The sequence below is a fragment of the Oreochromis aureus genome, linkage group 10 (genome assembly GCF_013358895.1).
Source record: "Oreochromis aureus strain Israel breed Guangdong linkage group 10, ZZ_aureus, whole genome shotgun sequence".
NCBI classification, from domain to species: Eukaryota; Metazoa; Chordata; class Actinopteri; order Cichliformes; family Cichlidae; genus Oreochromis; species Oreochromis aureus.
This window is the reverse complement of record NC_052951.1, coordinates 4,502,714-4,525,832: the sequence shown is the minus strand read 5'-3', so window position 1 is coordinate 4,525,832 and position 23,119 is coordinate 4,502,714. Positions and strand designations below refer to the sequence as shown.

At 41.3% G+C, this 23,119-nt stretch overlaps 1 protein-coding gene across 1 annotated transcript in view; it reads left to right on the top strand.

Annotated features, from left to right (window-relative positions):
* Positions 1-22,277, top strand: part of jam3b (junctional adhesion molecule 3b) — a 39,722-nt gene extending 17,445 nt beyond the window's left edge. Inside the window, exons 2-9 of the mRNA XM_031738513.2 lie at positions 14,478-14,546; positions 14,643-14,756; positions 14,841-14,993; positions 15,535-15,737; positions 17,059-17,158; positions 17,283-17,412; positions 17,498-17,552; positions 18,478-22,277. Of these exons, the coding sequence (XP_031594373.2) occupies positions 14,478-14,546; positions 14,643-14,756; positions 14,841-14,993; positions 15,535-15,737; positions 17,059-17,158; positions 17,283-17,412; positions 17,498-17,552; positions 18,478-18,513 (860 nt within the window). The 3' untranslated portion in view covers positions 18,514-22,277. The remainder of the gene's footprint in view (positions 1-14,477; positions 14,547-14,642; positions 14,757-14,840; positions 14,994-15,534; positions 15,738-17,058; positions 17,159-17,282; positions 17,413-17,497; positions 17,553-18,477) is intronic.
* Positions 22,278-23,119: the final 842 nt, after the last annotated feature.

The window sequence follows — 23,119 nt, the reverse complement described above, 5'->3', positions numbered from 1 at the left end:
ACATTATTAAAGCAAAGCAGTTTCTCTCCTGATTCCAATTTCTTCTTCCATTCTTTGATTGACTTTAGAATATATGTAATTTTTGTCCATACCCTACAAGTGCACCTACTTGTAGGGTATGATTAAAAAAATGGCACCTGCCTGTTGCAGTGCACTTGGGTTCCATTCAACCAAAAACACGGTCTCTGCTTTTTCCATAAACTGCATTTTTCTTTATCTTCTTTTGTCTTACACTTCAATGCAGCCTTAAAATTTATGGAATAAACGAAAAGCTGCAAGGTTGGGGGAATAGTCGTCCCATGAAAACAGTCAGAATTTTAAGTCAGCATAGTTATACAAATTTGGCACGTCCCTAAAAGCTACATCACAAACCACCCTTTCATTTCAGCCCACAGCAGGCATCCTTGGAGCACGCAGGAAGTCAGGCAGATTAAACCTTTTGGACCTGCTAAGTCAACACGTCTCTGCTGCGTGCTGTTGTGTTATTGTTCAGTTGTCAGTCGAGCCTTAGCTCATCGTGACCGGCTACGCTTACCATCCACACACTCAACAATGAGCGCTTATCTCTGCAGGCTGTGGCAGAGTGGATCAGCTCCCCCATCTCTCTGTCACTGTGTTGGCCAAATAGGGCATTATTAGGTAAAGGAACTGCTGGCTGGTCAAAAAAGGACCTGTGTTAATATGCCAACATCCAGATTAGCTTGATAGCTGCAGATGCGAGTGTTTCCAGATCTTTATATGTTGTAGGGGAATTATTGGTTAATCCTTTATGGTGTGCTGATGGAAAGCTTCGGAAAAAGAGGAATATTTCTGCTGAGGATCAAATGTGTGTAAGCGGGTTGTTAGTATACAGGGGGAGGGAGGTTATGGTGTGTGGTTGAAGGGACAGGCGGCAGAATGTTATCCAGGGCTTTGGCACTGTGTACTAGTTCATTGTTGACTTGCAGGAAAGGATATAGGTTACAGCACAGTAGCAATAGTTATTTCTAAAAGCTCACTCTGGTGATCAGTTTAAAATGTCGTCACAATCAGTGGATTCCTAGAATTGTGAAATAATATTACCCATAAGCCTGTGCTGTAGCCATACAAATGTTTATTTTCATCATGGTTGGAAAAAGCCTGCACGGAAATTGTGTTCCTAATTAGGATTAAGGAAGGGGTCGGGCAGGCCGGACTAGAATGTGAAGCATTTGCAACGAGCGCCGCTGATGCCATCTGTGCGGAGTGTGGTGAGGAGCTAATTCTGGCACTGAGTGTGGCGTGATTTAACACAGAATTTCATGGTAGCAGCTCACATTCAAGCCTGGGATTTGACTCTGACTGTAGCCAAAAAAACTGTTACATGGAGTTGAATTAGCCCTGACCCCCCCCCCCGATAGATCTCCTTTAAGCTGACGCCATGGAGCTCCCCAATTCATCTGGACATTCAACATGTGTGGCATGTCAGATTGTTCGCATAACAGAGATGCTGTGCCAGGGGAGGCCCGCTCAGCCTCTTGGCCTTGTGCTTCAATCTGTTTTGACAAGGCGTTGTCACTGTCTCCCTCAAGAGGCTGACCTAGGCTAGAAAAATGAGCACCCAATTATTTCGTCATGAAGCATGGTCAAGGTTTCTCTCGGTGACCGTGAAAGTCAGGCAGAGCAACTCTTGTGTGCACTTCCTACCTGGGAGGGATCCTAATTAGCAGGCTGCTGGTGGTTGCTGCTGACAGCTACTATAAATAGTGTTTGGGCATTTGAATGCTAACCTGTTCTTACTCTGTTGAGGAATAGCTCACCAATGTAGGTTGCCCAAGACACCTATGACATCTCTGACATCAGTCAACATTTTAAAACTAACAGATTTTTATGTTAACATTTAGAATCTATGAAGAAATGCACATTAAATGCACCTAATCAGCCCAAATATGAAAACCACAGCTCAAGTCAATAATATGGATTATGTCATCACAGTGTAATGTTCTGTTGGAAACTCGATTAAAACTCACTGAAGTCAAAGGAGAAAGGACATGTAAAATCTGTCTAAACATCGTTGCAGACCAAAAACAAGCCTGCGAAATAAAGGGCCTGAACTCCCCAGATCCTCAGGTAAACATCCGTGGGCACAAACAACACCATGCCTGATCAGTGGCCCCTCCACATCCATGGCCATAGGGATTTCCTGCCAGGACCACGGTGCCAGACATGACAGGATACTGCAAGGGGTCCGTGTCAAACTGAGCAACACTTTTGGGGGAATTTCAAGAGATCAGTAAAGTTTCTCTTTCAACAGGATTGAAGTATTAAACAGCTATCATAAATGTTAACCTGGCTAGTGCACTTGTTAATATTAGCAACATTTACCCCCTTAGCAATTGCCCGATAGCCACATTAGCCATCTGTCATCATTAATATAGAGGCTAGTGGACTGTAGTCAGATAAAAGATGGTATGAAATATTGAGTAGATTGCCATCCAGAGCATGCAGAACTGATCTGAGCAAATAAAGAGTGAATCCAGAGAAGACCAGGCCGATCAGACGGGTTTCAGGCCCGAAGAGCACAGCTGAAGATGTAAAGAGCTGCAGACTGAAGTTGAGCAGTGTGAATAAACAGAGCAGAGAGAGGCTGCAGCCAGATGTGGACAGGATGATGAGCTTTTCTGCTGGTCTTTTTTAAAATGCGGGCAGTTCATCTTATTTTAGTATAAGTAGTACCACACATTTCCATAATGCTCTTCTTCCACAATAATTAAGCTATTTAGATGTTAGGTACTGTGTTATTTGTTGGCGCTAAAATATATTTTAGCTTCATGATCTGTAATGAAATAATCTAATTAGTTTGTAAAGCAAATGAAACCTCTAAATTAGCTAAATATAACTTATATTTGGGAAAATTAGTGGAAAATTAACAAGTTAACTTTTTCCAGATATGACTTTTTCACTATTCTGCTGTTGCAGGATCGGGTCAAAGTCTTCACCGTGGTGGTTATTGGGTATCGAGTAGTTTCCTGCGTATCAGTGTCAAGTTTAAAATTCTAGTACTGTAACGAACCTAATGCAAATGTGACAGACACAGTCGGATTGCTAATATTTTGTGCTCAGGCACCGAGAGGAAGGGTCAGAGTGTTTCGGAAGAGTGCAGTACAGGAATTACTCTGCATCGCAGATATAAATCGATGGCATATCAGGTTCTTACGACTTGATTTTCAGTCAGAGAATTTAGGTCTGCACTTCCACATTGTGTGTGTTTGATGGCTGTGGCATCACAGCACCCACTGACCATTGTTGTGATTAATTAGGCATTCATTCACTCCTCGAGCCTCAAACTGTGGCACAAAACAAAGGTCTCCATTGGCATGCAGGGCCGCTGGGACCATGTGAAGAGGCTGTGTGACACCAAACAACTGGACTATTTTTATACAACAGCCATCTGATTATCTTAGTAGCAAGATGTTTCACATGACTTAATGAATGAGTAAACTTATCACTGGAGATCATTCAGTGAGGGTTAACCATTTCTAAATGCCTTGTTGAGCAGACAAACTTGGGCAGCACACAAGGCTCATGTTTAAAGAGTGTTTGCACACTAATAGCAAAGTACACAATGCATTTATATGTCCTTTAGTATTCAGACAGTAGATCCATTGGATTAGAACTCCTTCAGCAAAAAGACCTATTATTAGATAAAAGCATATAATAAGCATATAATATAGTGTATGTACATATATATATCTATATCTATATAGATATATATATATATTATGAGTCATTAGACAGGTTCATTAGATAGAATCACGAGTCTGTTATATATCTTGACATTTTCTATATGACTGATTTATATCTTTAAAGGAGAGAAATAAGTACAGTGCTGTTGTCAGTACCTTTGTGTCAGCTTATATTTTCCAGCAATTTATCAGGAAGGTTAAATCATAAACACACTGGCTAAAAATCCTGTTTTTAATGGGAACAAAAGGGCTACATGGGAAACAGATAAAGTTAAGTTCCCCCAAGCACCAGACGTCCTTGGATGTTGTTTTCTCGGCTTAATGTGGTCAGTCAGTCGTGGCCTTTATTTAGTCCAAAAATAGTCACTGAAAATTGGGCCGTGCTTAATCCATGAGATTTGATCCAATGTAGCCCAAGATGGGTCCAGCAAAAAGTTGCTGAGAAGACAATTTGGTAGACATCTCGGTAGCCTTGAAAAGTGAAAAGGCGTGTTATCAGATTGTTTAGAGGACATGACGTAAAAGAGGCTTTTTTCTAATCCATTGAACCATTTTGCTCTGATTTGACGTCTTTCACAGTTCTGCTGGAACATAATTGTCTAGAAGACCGTTTGTGAGACATCGTATTACACCTAGATGTTTTTTTAAAAGTTGAAAGTTTTATATTCAGCATTCACAAGTTATATCGAAAACTGTTATATCGAAAAGCTCACAAAGAGCTCTAAAATCTGGAGTGCACATCTCATATTTTGGTGGTATAGTCCCACGTAAGGCCCACATAAATAGACTTCCCGTGTAACACGTGATAAAACAGGAATAAGTAATAATATTTTGCGGTTCTTAAACCAAGAAAAGTGCAAAAAGGTGAAGACATCATATACAGTTCATCAAGGTGCAGGAGACTGTCAGCATATTTAAAAGAATAAAAGACAGGCAGCACAAAACAGTGTGTTTTAATCTGATCTAACGTGTCTTAAATAGAGGAAGGGGTCTGAGAGGGGTCTCTGCTTGCTTTTGTGTAAAAGTCACTGCATGCCTCTGCTCTTAGGGACTTAGAAATGATGAAAACAGAATGTAAAATGCTGATTTTACATTCTAAAAGGATTTTTTATGTTTTTATAAGACTGGAAAAAAGATGGTTTTTCACATTTCACTCAAATGTAAGCATTGCTTGGAAGTTCTAAATACAAATTTTGCTAGGTGGGTTTCTCTTATGAGAAATTGAAAGGTGAGACCCGAGTTTCTAAAAGCTATTAAAAGTTGAAAGAGACTTAAAGGGTGGTAATGTGAGGATAATGCGAGTCGTCTTAAATGTGTACATGTTTCCTAAACTGTTCTTGAATCCCTTAATGCGGAGCAATCACTGCAGTGACTGCCATAGTGGCAACTGAAAGGCACTGTAAGGTGGAGGAGAAAAAGTTGCTTTTCCTCCACTCTGGCCCAGTCCTGTGAGCCAGTCATACTTAGCTTGAGGTTAAAGTGAGAGCAGGCCAGATGTAGACATTAACACTGACACAAAGTGACAGGTTCCCAGGCATTCAGTGACACCATCGGTTCCTCCCCATTCCTCACCCCCTCCGTCCTCTCATTGGCTCAGGCTGAGTCTTTGACCCTCCTAGATCAGAGGGCTCACCAACACGAGACCTAGTCGGACTTGTAGACCATGGCTCGCAGCAGCCTCGTATGTAAATGCAGAACAAATTAGTATACAAGTCCTTGTAGGGAAAAGTAAACCATGTTTGTGTGCACCTGAAAAAGATGTAATCTATTTGAACTTTTAGTCAGACAGAATGAGTTTATTCACCAGGGATAGTTGGTGGAAATAAAAAGCCTGTCTGAAACATCGCCCTTAGTCCAGGATGAGCAGGCTAGAGGGTCACGTAGTGTAACCGTCAGTATTCCTGGCTTTATTTGATTTAAATGCATCGTTTTAGGAAATAAGGACGACCCTTTTAAGTTAACATTTTTTTATTTTTTTATCTATACCCACAAATGTAGATGGATAAGCATGTATCTCCCTTACCTCCGCTTCCTGCTCTTTGCTTTCATCTGTTTGCTCCTGTGCTTATTAAAACTGATTGTGTCCAGACCGCTTAGCATTCTGTACACACTCTTGGCCTGGACACTTTCATCTCTGAACATTATGATTCTGCAGGCTCAGTGCCACTTGGCCACAGTACAAGCCACTGTAACTGGGCTGATTCAAAATACTGGAAAATCTGAAGAGGCCTTTACCTTAAAGGAGCAGTTGAGCCTATTTATGTGCTGTCCTGTAAAGGAACTTAGTTTCTACATGATAAACGTGAAAATATATTCTAGCTTAGCACAAATACTGAAGAAAGGATGACGAGTTTAAATGAATGCAATATTGTATTCAGTGTTATTTACTGAGCAGATTCTATTTTACTGTTTAACAGAGCTAAGTTAGTTGTTTGCTGGCTGTAGCTTTATCATTTAAATGTGAAATCACACCACTAAAACTACTTTGAGCAGCTCTCTTAGTCATAATGGGTCACCGCAGTGGTGTGAAAAAAAATTTGATTTGTCAGATTTTTCCTTCCTGTCACATTTGTGTCTCTTCCTGGGATCAAACTAAGGAGCTCCTGTTATTGGGCGGTTGTGTAAACCACTATACTGTGGCGCATCTTAGCTTACCTGCTAGCAGTCTGTTAAATTGCCTTGTTTTTTTCACAGAACCCTACCAGAAGCACATCAAATCACCCAAACAACATTACATAACGTAAAGTTAAAGTGATACAGTCTGTCACAGGGTGGATTCTCTGTCACACTGCTTCACTTACACTGGTCTGGGCTCTGGGGAGGCCAGTCCATGACTGAGCATGTTCCACTGTGTGTTTTTCTGTCCATGTATGATTTTACTGCATTGGTGGTGTATTTAGGATCATTTTCAATCAGACATTTCCACATGGTATTATAGATCAAAATCTGATGGTACTTTTTTGCATTTGTAAATCCATTAATTTTCACAAGGTCCTCAACACACAGGAGGGAGAGGCTGATGATTCGGGCTTGCCTTGTAGCCTCAGGACATGGGTCCCTCCCAGTCACCATGAACTGGTCTGTATAGCAAGGTATTCTAGAGTGAAACGTGAGGCCATCTGTCCAACAGCTAAAGCCTGGCTGAAATTAGGTCACGCAACAGAACAATGGTCTGAAACACACCAGCTAATCTACAGCAGAATTGCTGTAAATCAGAAGAATCAACATGTTGCAGTGGTCCAGTCACAGTCCGAACCTGAACCTGACTCAAATTCTGAGACCATGAGATATAAACATAAACAAATGGTCACAAACCTCAAAGAACTGAAGAACGGTGGACCAAAATTCCCACTGAGAGACTGAAAATCCATCCATCCATCCATTCTCTTCCCCTTATCCTTTTCAGGGTCGTGGGGGGACTGGAGCCTATCCCAGCTGTCTCAGTGCGAGAGGCAGGGTACACCCTGGACAGGTCGTCATAATGAAAATGATTACTTCAAAATATTGCTCCCAAAGGTGTTCAACAAGCTATTGAATTATTGGGTGTACTGAGTTTTACACAGGACTGTATAGCACACATAGACAACTCTGACAGCGATGCAGTAGATTAAGTGAATATTGGTGTAGATTACAAGGTTGGCAGGAGAAAAACAGGCCGTGTGTCGTATCGCATTGTTGTATGTCCTGCTCAGAAGAACACAGTCAGTGAAAGATTGTTGAAAGAAATAGGTTCTCTCCAGTCAATAGAAACTGATTTTCCCAACTGATCGAACAATGAGATTACACAGCGATGCAGCCGAACATTTTAGGAGTTATTCCTCTATAATGTCCACATGTTTTTTCATGTGAGCTCACAGCACACATAGACCACACCAGTGACTGGGGGTAAGGTTGGATGGCCACAGCTGTGACAATACAACCTGGGGTCATGCTTCGTGCCAGCAGCCCTAAAACCTTTCCCTTGTAAGAAAGTTTCTGAGATCTGTTTAGTCACTTTCTCCCACAGCTACCAAAACAGGTGGGATCCTGTCAAGCACTGGTCATCAGGCAGTGGTGGGAGGGAGACAGCGACTAAGACAGAAACCGAATCCAGTTACTATGGAAATATCAGCAATATTGCTATGGGAACTGGAGCACCAGAGCATGCTTTGTCTAGGATCGAGCTGTAATCGTCTCTGAGAAAGAAGCTTATGGTAATATGCGATGCTCTTATGAATTAATTTGTCAGGCTTTGTGTCCCAGCTGAAATCATAGACTTTTATCAAATGGAAATTAGCATCTCCTCAGGGCAGAGTATGCACAGCATGAGAGAGATTCAGCAATACACTGTTCGGCTTGGTGCTTACTTCCAGTCAGGGCACCAGTGTCTCAGTCCATAGCTTAAAGATGGACTATGGACTGAGACATATTACTGTGTTTTCAGTTTTATAACTCTCATAGAACTACTGGGTACTATTTAGAAGTTATATAATGAATAACAATGTAAAGGTGCAAAATAACACAAATCTGTAACTATAGACTATATTATGTATTGTGTTTGTTTTACTTTTAGTGGTAAGTTGTCCCTTATGGTGACATCAGTATAACCCAGTCCTCTAAATGTCATGGCACACTTGGTGTAGTTTTATGTTTTGTTCATTTTAACACTTGAAAAATGTCACTCTTCCCTGGTTTGACCTGATCCTGCTCGGAGCTTACGTTGAACTTTTATGCACACTGACCACAAATGTGCCGGTCATGTGCCAAAACCAGTAACCCAGTTTGTATGAGAATATAAACTGGGTTACTGGGCGCTTTTTGCAGACAAATTCCAACAGAAACTCCTTAAAGTGATGCTTCAGTAAAACCAGAATCAGAACTGACTTTGCACAGTGTTAATTGTGAAGGGCATGTCTTTTTTTGGCTATCTAATGCTACAGTCACATTAGGCATAACTAGACCATGTGCAATAACTTGTTGCCAGGGGAGGAGGTCTGCCACCGCTCAGTTAGTTAAAGCAACTTTAATGTGTTAAGTTGACAAATATGTACAGCCTGTCTAGAAATAGAAAATCTGCAAAATGCTAAATGTTACAAATCTGTTGCTCTTTATGCCCACACACAAATTCACATTAAACAGAAATTTATGTTAACTACTAAAGTTCATTGTCCAGCCAAAGCCTCAAAGATGTGAGGCTCTGACTGAGAGAAAAAAATGACTAGTTGCAGGACGGCAGTGTAACCGCAAAATGTTAGCCTTGCTTTTATATTGAAATATAAATCCTTTACTGCAAAGAGATGCATTGCAGACGACTTGTGCTCATCAGCATAGCCCGACTCTGATTGATTGCAATGTACTGGCAGTCTGTCTTCTTTTAAAAATTAGGAGACTGCAGTTGTTTGCAAAATTTCACCAATCTTCAAGCACGATCGTTGGGAGACTTGATACCTCTCACCAGGCGGCCTATGCAGTCACCTTGCAATCAACAATGGTCGCCCAGTGGTTGAGTTAATCACTTCAACTACTTGAAATCAGTCACAAAATATGAATAAAAATCAATGCAATCACCAGACAACATTCAATTTTTCTTAGTCAAAAGGGGGTTACAGTCCTCTTTTTAATCTAGTGTGACCGAGCCATACGGAGCATCACTTGGTGCGTGACTTTATTATAATAAAGTAATTTCTTTAATTTTAGAAATTAATTTAAAAAGGTTTATTTGTGCTGAACCAATTAAAGAAAAGAAAGTTTCATGACAAAAAAGGGAAAAAAAGGCAAACATGTCTTTGCCAAAGATGTAAACAGTGTTAACTGTCAAAAGGTCTGCAAATTAAAAGGCAGTGTCGCTGTGAGGGGACACTGTGGGAACAGTAGTCTACTCTTCAGAGACTGGTACAAAAACTTGTAAAAGAAAAACATTCTTATGATCAGGTCACTGAGCACCTTTAAATATTGAAGTTTGGTTCTCGTGTCACTTACATGCTTCGTTTCTCCACCACGGTGCACTCGTACTCCCCAGTAGTCATGTTGTTGTTTACTTCATTGGTTAGCTTGTTTACCTATGTTTAAAGTGGAATCAATATGCTGAACAGCTATTAGCGGTATGTAGGTCATGTTGTTCATGTAACATTAGCTATGCAGGATTTGATGTATGTTCTTTTAACCATTCTGTGCTTCTACACGTGTTTGAATGCACGTGCTCATCCTGCGTCTGTGTGAAAAGGCTGTAAAGCTAGTCTTTGGTGTCTTTAATGCAGAACAGAAAATGTGTGACACTATAGTAATGTTAGTAATGTTTATCACACAGCCTTGGAGAAGTCAGTGGTTGGTGACAGGCTGTGAAAGGAGGAGGAGGGTCCTTCTTTTCTGTTAAAGATTCCACTTAACATATAATATTAGAAGCTTCTTGGGTGTCCCGTTTGCTTGTAGACAGTCAGTTTGCTGAGAGGATCAGTGCAACTCAAGCAGGTGAAGACTTTCCAAACAGCAACTGTTGATAGTATGCAAAACTGGGTGTGCGTACTTTGATGTTTGAGCTTCCAAAGGGTGTGGGAATATTCTCCAAGGGCACGAGGTAGAGATGTTCCACGGGGAATATCACCGGTTGCCTAATTGAACCTTTCTATTTATGATACCGGCCTCATCTCGCTGGATTTACAGAGCAGCGGTACAGGAAACAAGCGCGGCGTCCCAGGGGAAACCACTGAAAAAATGTAGGGGGTTTGTATCAAGAAATAACCAACTCCTCTGTGCCTATTGTATTATTCGGTGATGTAAAACCTGGGGTGGGGTTTATGAGGGCTTTACACCAAGATTATAGAGAAAACCCTCCACCCATCATGGAGGCAGCAAGGAAGATTAAAAGAAAAAAAACTTTGATGCAGATTTGCAGATTCCCTGATCTCACACAGCTGTGTCCAACCAAGAAGCAAAAAAGAAAATAATTGCATATATAGGTCACTGAGCACCTGCATGGTTTAAAAGCTAAGAATTGACATTACACCCAGCTTACGCCCGGACCTGGTCGTGCACTGCTTAGCTATAACACATAGAGTAAGAGTTGCGTCCCATTTTCATGATGATGACCTGAACCTCTAATTATCACTGGCTTTATTGATGCAAGAGAGCAGAACAAGACCTTAGAGGCTATTCAGGGATGGCAGAACACAGACAGGATGAGTTTGGCATGATCAGGGAAGGATGTGTCAGACAGGCTGGAGCAAAGATGGGAAACACCGCTCTCATAACACCCAGTCAGCAGTTCCTGATACTTTGCTAGCCAGTCCAGCTGTGGCTCGCTGTTACAGAGCCGGGAAAGATGCAGTCTATGCTGAAAGGATAGAAAGCAGTTGTTGGACTGATCGGCTTTTATTTTATTCTGGGGTCAAAACCTGTGATGTTCTTGCTGATAGGAAGCAGTTTGGTTGCTCATAGCGGGTCGTATCTGTATTATTGGAAAGTCTCTACCCTACGTTATATTAGAGGCCGGTTTGTTTGAGTGGAGGTTTAATATGCATTCTTGGACAGCTGTTTCCACAGAAGACCTCTCAAGCTTTTTATCTCTACGTCAAGCTCACTTAGGAACCTAATCTGCACTAATACTGTCTGAAATAAGGAGGAGGTTAGGGAATGGGGTGGACTTCATTGCCTCTGTCTAACTGTAGATGAAACTGAATGCTGTGTTTAATAGAAAGTTGTAGAACTAAATAACTTACTTTTAATCATTCAGAAAGAACTTCTGGTTGTATTACAACACACCATCGTCAGAGATTTTGGACTCTTGCCATACTCGCATGCTTGGATTCAGTATTAGGTTATGCAGTTTGCAGTGCAGTTGAAATTTAAAACCAGAATTAAGCAGTGGCATTCCATCACTTGTACAAACTTTTGTCAGTAAATATAGTGCATGCATGAATGAAGAAGCTGTGGATTCAGTCATCGTTGCACTGCACTTGTAAAGCAAAGATTACCCTTCAGTGACTCTTCATCAAATGAATTAACAAGAGCCGAGCTCGGGTACGAGGAGCTCTCAGTAACTGTGGAGGCTGGAAAGCATTTCTGCTCTGCACACAGCCTTTTTATGCACGCAGCGCGGTGGAGTACAAGTTAAAGAGGCGACACGCTTTCACTGGATTACCACATTTCTGTGAAAAAGTGCATACTCTAATTCTGCTCTTGTGCTGCTCTTTGTTGAAGTTCTCAGTCAGAAAGGCATACTTTCTGAAGCTGTAAGAAACTTTTTCTCATTTGGTGTTGTGAAGACAACTCCGTCCCACTTGGGACCAAACTTTGCCTTCTGTGTTGCTGTGTAACACAAGCAAAAATATCAAATATGTCTCTGTATTTATTTAATATTTATTACGGTCCAGAGCGCCGTTGTACTGCTGAACATTTTCCTTCAAAGAGCTTTGAATGTGAGTCTGCATGCATTTGACATCCTTTCTGCTTTATTTTTCACTTCCTCTGCCACCAAGAGGTCAGGGGAAGTTGTAAAGCAGCACCCTGAAGCTGAATTCAAAGTTTTGCTGTTGACCTTCTTAGCACTTCAAATATGTGAGTGAAGGAGTATTTGAAACAGTGTTTTCTAATTAAAGAACCGTCTGTTATCATCCTGGTTTTTGTGTGAAATTTCATATGATGAGCGCAGCCGGGCTAATCACAATTAGTAGCCTATTATAGTACTCAATGCTAAAATAGCCATATATAGTCTCAGTGTGAGCCTAGTGTGCAAAAAGTGACTCCTAGAATTAAGCTTATTGTCACACATGGGTGCAACCGTTTTTTTGACAAGGTTTTATAACAGTCAGCAGCTAAAAACAAGCTGTCGTCTTGTTATGATCTCCGGGAAGACTGTGGGCTAATCAGCTTATCCTGTCTGCTTTAGCAGGTGACCCTACACACTGCTGTGCATCCAGATGACAGCTGGTGGAGGTCACGTTATCCCTGTTTGAGCAGGTTTCTTTGATTGAGAGGCCCAACACCCTTTCCACCACTAATTAGTAACAGACTGCACCAACTGTAAATATTTTCTGCAACTTTTAGGTGTGGGTTTAAAAATACTTTAAACAGAGGATTGGGTGGAGAGACTGGGGAAAGGTTTTAAAGAATAGGAGGAGCTGCATTTGGCTTTCTCACCGTGCTGTAACCAGTAAGTCTAAATATTGTTATCTTGATTACAGACTTATCAGAGAAGTCGTGTGTGACGGCTCAACTTTATGTAGAAAAACATGTGACTGCAGTCATTTTTAGTTTTCCACATGTTTTTAACAGATTTGTAAAATATTTGTGTTTTTTGTGAAAAGTGGTCTAATAAAGTTGTAACTTTGCACCTTTCAATGTATGTTTGCACACTCAAAGCACTTTCTGCTACTACTTAGCCAATCACACACACATTTTTACAGTACTTTGATCTATACCTAAGCACTTTTATATAACGATCAATCCACCGCCCTTCCGATTACTAGATGACCCACTCTATGAGCTGAGCCACATCCTCCATAAAGATGAGGATTTCAGACCTAGCAACACTGTACCAACTGTCGAGCTTGTTGGTGGTAGCATCATACCTTGGGACTGTTTTGTGCTGGTGAAACTTGGTGACAGCTGGCACTTCCAGCTGTACAATAATCCCAAAACTGCTTCTGGAATGGATAAAGCAAGATAACATTAAGTTTCTGGAATGCCTGGACTACACTTAAAAGCCAGGTCCGTACCAGAAAACCAACCAATTTAAATGAGTTCTGCCAAAGAAGAGTGACCAAATATCCTGCCAGAATTAGGCCAGAAAAAAGCTACAACATACTCAGGGACATTTAACAAAATATTAGTAGGGATTTAGGCCTATATTTGGGCCTCTGTATATGTATACTTTTGCCATTCTGTATATTAGAGAAAATCCAAAATAAATTCAAATCTGTGCAACCAAATCTTATTTTTTAAAGCAATTAAAGCTGTATAATCATTCCATCCTGGAAGAAAACAGAACAATTCAAAGAAATCATTAAAAGCCCAAATTACCAAGATATTCATGCCTATGAGTGTATGTAACTACAACTGTATGTCTGGACTCTATGTAGCCTGTTTACTGTGAGCCAGGGTACTAGAGATGATTGCAGCATCTTGATAGTGTTTGTTCAATAAAAAATCGATTTAGTAAAAATAGATTATTGGTGACTCTGCATCCATGAGCCAGACCATCATTTTATCTCCCTGCAAGTGTTGATGAGCAGGCTGGTAAGTTAACTTTGACATGGAAATGACTTTGTGTGAATTAATTTGTTGACCAAAGGCTGTCGAGATGATTCATCCATGGCCCTTCCAAGACCCTGTCCCTCCATCACATGCCTCAGCTTTCTGGGGTTCGTTTGCACTATTAGTCCCACAGTGGCAACAGCATCGGGCTCAGAGAGAGAGGAAGGAGAAGGTAGAAGCACAGATAGAGGGAGAGAGTAGGGCTCGGCAAGCTGTTGACCTACTGGTTTGGTGAGGTTGCCCTGAAAGGGCACATGCCTCCCCGCACTGTGCATAGAAACAGCACACCCACACACACACACACAATGGTTTAACCAATACAACTAAAAATGGAAGATAGTAACAGAACGAGGGCAAATAGCGCCTCTATGTTCAGATCATCACAGTGTTGTAGGAATTGACATTTAAGTTCCCTTTAATTGTGTCAGTGAAATTTAAGATGAGTGGAGTGTTAAAACAAGCCCAGCATCAGCTGGTTTTGTGGCATGAGATCATCACTGAAAGTCTGGAGAGTTATGTTGCCTTTTTCATCTTGCTTTGCAGGCTACCTGAGCGTGTTGGCAGTCGTGCTGAAGACAAATAATGCCTCACCGTGGACAAAAGAGTTTGACAGTAAGAGCTCGAGACTGACGACCCTCAAAAAAATACAAACCAGTCATCGATCTTGAATTAATGTCCTCGTATCACTTCCTGTTTCTCTGCTTACAGAAGTTGAGCTATCATGTGAGATTGAGTCCATTTCCACAATCAATCCCAGAATTGAATGGAAGAAGATAACAAGCGGGGGGCCAAGCTATGTCTACTTTGACAAGAAGATCTCAGGTAAAACATGAAGTAGTCTGTATATACTTTCTATAAGTTACATATTTTTAAATATTCATCTTTGCTGTGTTTCTATTCTGGCAGGTGGCCTTGAGAACAGAGCAGTGATCAGAGAACCTGCCACGTTACTGATAACCAACGCCACGAGATCAGACACAGCCAAGTATCGATGTGAGGTCACTGCTGCAGACGACCACAAGTCCTTTGATGAGATTGTGATTGACCTGGTTGTAAGAGGTACTTTGACCTGCCTGTACCACCGATTATTCTCTCTCTTACTGATAACTGACAGAAAACATTTAAACACAGACAGCAAGTCATTATTGCGCCCTCAAAGCACAGACCTCGCTCAACGATTCGCACGTCGGATGCTGTAAGATGAAACCATGTTGTAGGTTGCACCAACCCTTTGGCATACATGTGAGGATGCGTTGTGACCAGACCTGCCCAGCTGCAAAGGCGTGTTCTAGGTTATAAAAGGAAACCTCTGAAACTGCATCTGCTCGGAATTGCAGTGCTAAAGAAAGCAAGCGCCGCGTGTTTTGGTGGCGTTTTCTGGCATGGAGCGAAAATCACGTTCCCGTCCACTCCCTGTCAATCCTGGCAGTCCAGTCAAACGATAGGGTCAGGGTGACCTTAACCTTCAGAGTCATAAAGCCAGCAGCATCGTGTCGATTGTGTTGGTTTATTTCTCCCCTTTATGTTTACAGAGCAGAAAAGCCCATCTGCGCGAACACTCGCTACAGCGACAGTCACCGTATGTTCTGTTTCCCCACAGTGAAGCCAGTTGTGCCAAAGTGCAGCGTCCCGAAATCGGTGCCTTTCGGGAAGTCGGCTGAGCTGAGCTGTGTGGAGGAGGAGGGCTTCCCCAAGTCTCAGTACCAGTGGTTCAAGAACATGGAGGAGATCCCCGATGACCCAAAGACCAGTGTCAAGTTCTTCAACTCCTCATACACGCTCAGTACAGAAACAGGAACTCTGGTTAGTACTCGTGTGTGCGTGTGCTCGGACAAGGGCACATATGAGCGCCAAGGGCGGGGCAGCAGGGACGGTGGCCTGACGCCCAGGGGTGGAGGCAGATATTTTGGGGAGACAGTTGATGGTGTGAGAGGGCTTGAGCCATGAGGGGAATCTGCTGTCCTCGTTTGCACATTCCTCTATTCTCTCTTGCTTTACAGCACAGCGTAGATGTGACACACACACACACACCGTTTGTCTTTAAGTGAACGTACTGGACGACAGTGCTGTAAACTAAGGAGGTTTAAGGAATGTTTTTTTTCTACTGTTCTTATCTTGTTATTTTTAGAGTGCTCCTGTAAACACAGTTATCACTCCTTTGCTATTTCCACATGGGAGAGGAATGGCAGCCAACTGATGCAGAGATTGGAACTGGTGAAATAGTTTAGAAGGGGAGTGTCAGCTTTATTCTTTTTAAAAAGCTGGAACTGAAACTCTTCTCTTTGTAATACTCTACCATAAACTAATATTTACAGGTTAAAATACTTTAATATCTTAAAGAGTTGTATTTAAATTCAGTCCGAGTTTGATTTTTAATGTTTGGATCACGCCATTGTGATCATTTCCTGCACTCTCCACATATTTAGACACCTAATCCAACTGCAATGTTAACACCTGCCTTTATAGTTGTACTTTGACGTTCAGGCTGTTTTAACACTTGGAAAATGGGCGACAGCAACTGTATGAATTACTCTTACCCCTATAAGCGTGTGTGTGAGAGGTGGGCACAAACTCAACAGATGCTTTTATTTTACTTTACTGTTCACTTTGAAAGGAGTATCACTTAAGGAGCATGAATGTCGGTGCAGCTGTCACACACTGTTGATAGTCTGAATGTCATCCAAAAGAAGCCCAATCATTTTTAAATGTAAAGCTTCACTTGTATGACCAGGGTGAATATTTTATATGTGTAAGATGTAGCTGTAACTCCCTCCTTCGCTGAATCCCAGGTGACTGAATGTGATATTTCCAAAGTGCACAGCAGACAGCAGTCTGTTTAATTTTTCTATCTTGCATCTCTTCACATGCTCATGGCACTGTCTCTGTATTTGCACAATGCAAATCTCTACCTGTCTGTCCCCTCTGCTCACAGTAACGGTCACTACAGTTGTTTCCCTCTATAACAGCGCCTGCATCCTGCCTGTACATAGTTCCGCTCACCTATATTTATTTATTATATTAATTAGAATCATTCAGGATGTTGTAAAACATCTGCATAAAAAAGACTATGAGCTTCACTTAGGGAGTTTGCATTAAGCAGATGTTTGTCTTTTGTCTCACACAGAAGTTCATTTCAGTCAGGAAAGAAGACGCAGGCGAGTACTATTGTCGAGCGAAGAATGATGCAGGGCAAGCTCAGTGTGCACCCCAGAAGATGGAAGTGTGTAAGTATGCATGTTTCCTTTGGAAATAAATACTTTGTGTTTATTGAATCCAGACAGTACTAGATTTGTTGAAAGGAATCCAAACATCAGTGTTTATGTTTTTACTCGCATTTGAACTCCACAGATGATATTGACATTGTGGGGATCATCCTGGGAGTGCTGGTGGTGGTCGTTGTGCTCTTATGTATAACGGTGGGCATCTGCTGTGCTTACAAACAAGGCTACTTCTCCAGCCAAAAGCAGACGGGGAACAAGTAAGATTCCAGACTACTAATGTTACTGTAACCAGCACCACTTCCACATGTCGCCCAAAAACCGAATGTGCTTTGTGTGTTTTAGTTACAAAGTCCCAGCTAAAGGAGATGGAGTGGACTATGTCAGGACGGAGGATGAGGTTAGTAGATAGTCTGGCTGTGTGGCCGTTTGTATTTTTAGGCACTTCGTTGCTAAATGTCTATTGCAAAAAAAGTGAAAATGCAGTCTGTTATACTGCTTCAGTTAGGTGCCTGTTTTTATGATTGAATGATTCATGTATCAATAAAAGTGATCAGGTACAAGGACCGGACGGAAAATGAGTAAAAAAGTGACCAAAGACAAACTTTGTTTCTGTCACTAATTCATTATGAAAACAGAATTCAATTAAATTCAAAGATTGGAGAAATGAAATGAAAATATTACTACTTGGTATGCTTTCTCAAAGCTTTCATTTGAAGGACTCGCCTGTTGTCGGCGTTTGGGGATGAGAGTGTTGGAAGAAGCAACTCTAACTGCAGTGTGCTGCATGCTGACAGCGGTGATTATGCTGCTGTATTTAGTCTCCAGGTCTGCACAGGTCTGAAAGCAACAGCTACCCAAATATTTAGCATCGTGTTGCTGCCCGTAACAGAGAAAACAGGGCCTCTCTCCCTCTCTGCCCCTTATCATATTACCTTTTGAAGAACCTTTACAAAGTTAAATTCAGACTCTGTATGAGGTATCGACTCAGCAACACTGAACACGGGAGTCTGCTGGAAACAACGAGAGCCATCATTTCACGGCAGGCAGTGCTGATGTCGTAGTCGACTAAAAGAGTTTGTTTTCCAACACCTGTCTCACTTAAATCCCCCTCAGCTGGCAGAATTTTGTTTTTCTATTATGCAGCTCTAAAAAAGTCAAAAAAATCTCAACTGTTAAGTGAACTTGCAGAAAGCCTGGACATTAAGATCTGTGCCAAATAGACAAGCTAACATATACTGAGAGGAGAAGCGTGGAAAGAATGGGGCTCTGGCGCCGTGCGATAATGTAATAACGATGAGTTGTTTCCTGCGCGTTGTCTGCAGGGGGATTTCCGACACAAGTCATCGTTTGTGATCTGAGAAAGACGACGGGGGCTGTTGTGCTGAGTGAAAGCTGTGACACACGGGTCTGCCCTCCACACTGTCCGACCACGGAGCTGCCGCAGTTCGTGCACCGAGCTCTCAGCCTGCCTGAAATCCAATTACACAAGCTTGCCAAATGTGGTGGGATTTCTTATGACAATAATGTGTAAAAAAATAATAGTATGTGCATAGGGACTGAGATTCATTTAACTTTATTATCTTCAACTGAGTTCTTTTGCTAAATTCTGGCGTTCTTCAGTTACAGTGATTGCATGGTTTTAAACACTAAAGCAGGCGGCGAGCAGGAATCATGTGTTTGTTGTGTCCAGTAGAACAGTCAGTCTATCATGACAGCTCTGTCTACTGGCAGCATTCAGTTTCAAACCTTTTGTCATTTCTATAACATTTCTTTTCTACTGTTAAAATTTGTCAGACTATTTTTGATGGAATATATTTTAAAATGCCTATATATAAAGGTTTACTTTTTTAAGTATTTGTAAATGACTAACATGTTTTTTTTTTTTGTTTTGGGGGGGGGGGGGGTTAAAAGAAATGATGTAACACAAACCCCTTTGCATAAAGTTGTAAGCATTTACACCTTTGCAGATGAAAGAAACAAATGAAAATTGGCTCGTAGTAGCATATCGGCGGTCTTACATATTGAATTTGTCAGCTGGGATTGTCCAGTTTGTGTCATGACAGATTTCCATGTTGATGTTTGTAGATAGTCTTAGTAAGATGCTTTGAAGAGTGCCAGTCAAATGCTGTGAAACACTGTACACGATCAGTGCTGCGTTTTCTTGATTTTAAGTGTCCTTCTCTGCTTGCTGTTAATCTTGTATATATTGAAGTTGCTGTCGAGTTTAGCTGTCATACATATGTAGATTACTTCACTATATTAATCATAATTATATTAATACAGGGTTTGTATGTTAACCTTCCAGACCCCAAAGGAAGATAGACAAGAATGATTGTGGACTGTTGACAAAGTAAATGGTACTTAAAATAGTTTCTGCTGATAAGCAAGACAAAGCTGTTAGCGGGTTATTTAAACTACTAAATCTTCAGCTGGTACTGAAAGTCCCAACAACATGAGGTAGAGCACATGCTGGAACAGCGTTTTTTACAGAGTTAACTTGTACACATGGCACAGCTGCTTTGTGTTTCAGCTGTGTGACTCAGCCACCGGAGCCAGTGGCTTACTCACAACTGTGTGTTTGATTTCACCAGATGTGCAACAGCACATTTTAGAAGAGTCCCAGGAGCAACTCTGCGCTTATCAGTCACTCAGCATAGTGATTTAGTATTCAGAATAAAAGACCCTGTTCAGGCTCAAAGCTCTGCGTCTCAGACCTTTCAGCAAGATTTGAAGCCGGGTGGAGAACAGAGCGAAACACGTGACACGACGACAGACCTGCATCTGGTTTATTCCTGGGTTTAGCGACTGGATGTTTTAATTGGAGAGAGAAAAAATCTTTCAGGTGAAGCTTTTTGTGTTTTCTGAGCAAAGCTGAAGGTGAGCAGAACTGAGCTGACAGCAGTGTTACAGTGAGATTCGGCTGTCGGGGGTCTGGAGGGTTAACGCTTGTACTAATTGTAAATAGCTATTTGGCGTTTTTTGTTTGTTTGTTTTTTCTCTTTCGCAAGATCATGTAAAGTGAAAAAATGTTTTCAAAACTCCAGTTTGAGGCGATATGAAACTCTTTCCATTTGTAGGACTGAAAGAAGGGTAACATTTTATCAGATCATTCAGAACACGTGAGCAAGAGCTTCTTGAGGCAGTTTTTTAAAAGCATTGAGAACAAACAGTTCTCTCCCTCAGTGTTCGCTCTCTAACCAGACTTTTAAAGGCAGCTGATGTCAGTTAGTATTCGTGTAACCTTCATGCAGATAAGAAGAATCTCTTGTTCAGCTGTGCTCGAGGTTTTCAACAGAGGAAATGCGGTCAAATGTTAACCAATTATCAGTCGTGGTAGAGACGATCTGCCGGTCATTTGCACATCAACACTAAATCTAACATGTTCCACTGTGGAAGTGTACAATTAGCCCAAATAAGGTCACAAATGAGTCCTGCTGCAGTTGCACAGTGTGGTGAGAATCAGACATTTCACCTCGTCATTTGTGCATAGTTCATTCCTCTTGAGTGCCTTCAGGCTTCACACTAGTGCGGTTTCTCGTGCACGGTCCCACCTCTATCTTCTGCCATGCAGTCACGGGCTTCGTGTTTTTCCTTTTCTTTAACCACAAGCGCGGCGTTTGAGAGGAATGATGACACCAAAAGTCTCCACTCCCCTTCTTTACATATCTGCAAATTTGTAAATAGCTTTTTACATAGATTGGAGCTGTAGACGCGTTGAAGTGAAAAATAATAGTGCCTCTATATTGTGGGGATTATTTTTAGTAAAGACATATAGCACTATTAGAAAAAAACAAAAGATTGAAACCCACAGCAGAGCGGTTTCTGTGAGCTCTGGTTTATAATGTCTTTATCCAGGTTTTCTAACACTGATTGGTATTTCAAAATAAAATCCCTAAACAAAATTTGAAAGACCAATTTAGTCAGTACTGACTTTTTTCTTTTTATTTTGTGTATGTTATTTATTCTTCTCTGTGCTGGCGGGGAAATGTTTCAGGTCTTCACAACACTGTTTAAACCAGGGGTGTCATACTCAGGGTCATAAGACCGGCCCGCTGGACTTCTTTCACACATTTCGGACTTTTAAATGTATTTTCATAAATTTTGCAGCTTGTCCTAGCGATGAGGACGTCTCCCACAGTCTTTCATACTACATCAAAGTAATAGATAAATAATGAAATGATAGAAAAGTTACTTCTTTTTTCCACTATCTAAAGTACAAAAGCCTGTATCCACAGTAAAATAAGTAAAACTGGACATTTTTTGTGAATTAACAAAAACTTGCTCTGCTCCAGGACAGTCTGGACTATGAGCGACCAGAACTTTTTCTGTCATTTTACACATTTGCTTTTTTACAATTTAAGCCCAAAGAGTCATGCTGGCATGTGTTTTTTATTATACAGCAGAGCAGCATTTCTTTATCGTGTAGTAAAACAGACGTGCTGGTGAAATTGCACTTGTTTTTCGTATACTGAGATATTGCAGGGATTAAATGTGCAGCTACACTTATTTACATTTACAGAAAGGGAATTTTTACTGGTCTGGCCCACTTAAGAGCAAAGTGTGACCCCTGATGTAAAATGAGTCCGACATCCCGGGTTTAAACATTTACCCTATACAAAAACGAGGCGACACAGTTGGTGTCAGGAAACACCAACCTTGTGTAGCGTTAAGAACGGCACCAATCTACAAGAAAGGAAGATGAAATTAAGAGCTGACCCATTCAATGATAAAGGAGCTGGGACTCTGCAAGATGTAAGTGAAGTTTATAATCCAGAGTTCATGGACAGTTAAGCTCACAAACAGCAAGGAAGTCTTGTGTCGCATCTTTACACGGGTCTGCGCTGACCCGACAGGGAGTCCTGAGCAAGTGAGTCTGCAGGATGATGTTTCCAGGCAGTGATGGTGGAGGTTATATTGGCAGGTTTACTCTGTGCTGTCTTTCAGTTTAAGGATGGCTGCATTCCAGTGATCCAGCTCTGCTGGAAGACTGGTCTATAGCATACCTGATCCTCTGATCCAAACGTACACACAGCAGAATGTCTTTTTGGGGCCTGCTTGGGTTATTTTTTGTTCATTTTAGAACCACTCTATTTGTGATTAATAAAACTCACTTCTAATATCACAAAGGTGTTTTGTGTCTTTTCTATTTATGGTGTGTGTGTAGTGAGGATTCTAGATCTGCACTGCCAGTCTTGTCATTTCACGGCTTGTTCCAATCCTCCTGGCCTATTCAACAGTCCCCCACTGTTCACAGAAATCCTATTGGTCCATCCAATATCCCACCGACTGCTCTTTGTTGATCTAAAGCCATAATCTATTAGTGGGAGTTAAGCCATTTCCACTTTCCACACTGCAAACAGCCTTCTTGTTCCTTTCTGGTGACTGTGCCAACTGGCAGCAGGTTCCTGGATAAAGAGCACTAAAATCAATGAGCCCGGGGAGGATAATATATTGTCCTTTGCATCACAGCTACTGGACACTATTATTTATTTCACAGTAAAATCAATCAGTGCTGGCTTTATCATCATGCAGAAGGATGAAAAAATACCTGCTTTTTAAGAAGGCAGCAAGCCCTGTGTTCAAATTATGATTAAATGTAGCACACTCAGTTCATTCACTGAACAGAGCACACAACACTGCTCTGAAAGTCATGCAGCATGTGAGTCACTGTTACTCATCTATCAGTTAATAGGATGAAACACATCTGTGGTTAGTTGTACTGGTACCTCTACTGTAATAGTCAGCATCCAGCAAAGTATGGCATTATGTTAGTCTTTCAAAATTCTTAGCACACATGCAGAAATCTTACTTGGGTCAAATGATGAACGGGGACCACTGAAGCAAATTAAAATTGAAGTATGTCAAGAAGTACCATGAACCCACAATGGAAGAAGTGCACGAGACCTAGGAACTAATTATAAAGGAAAAATATTCTTTGTTTTTTTTGTGTGTGTGATACATTTT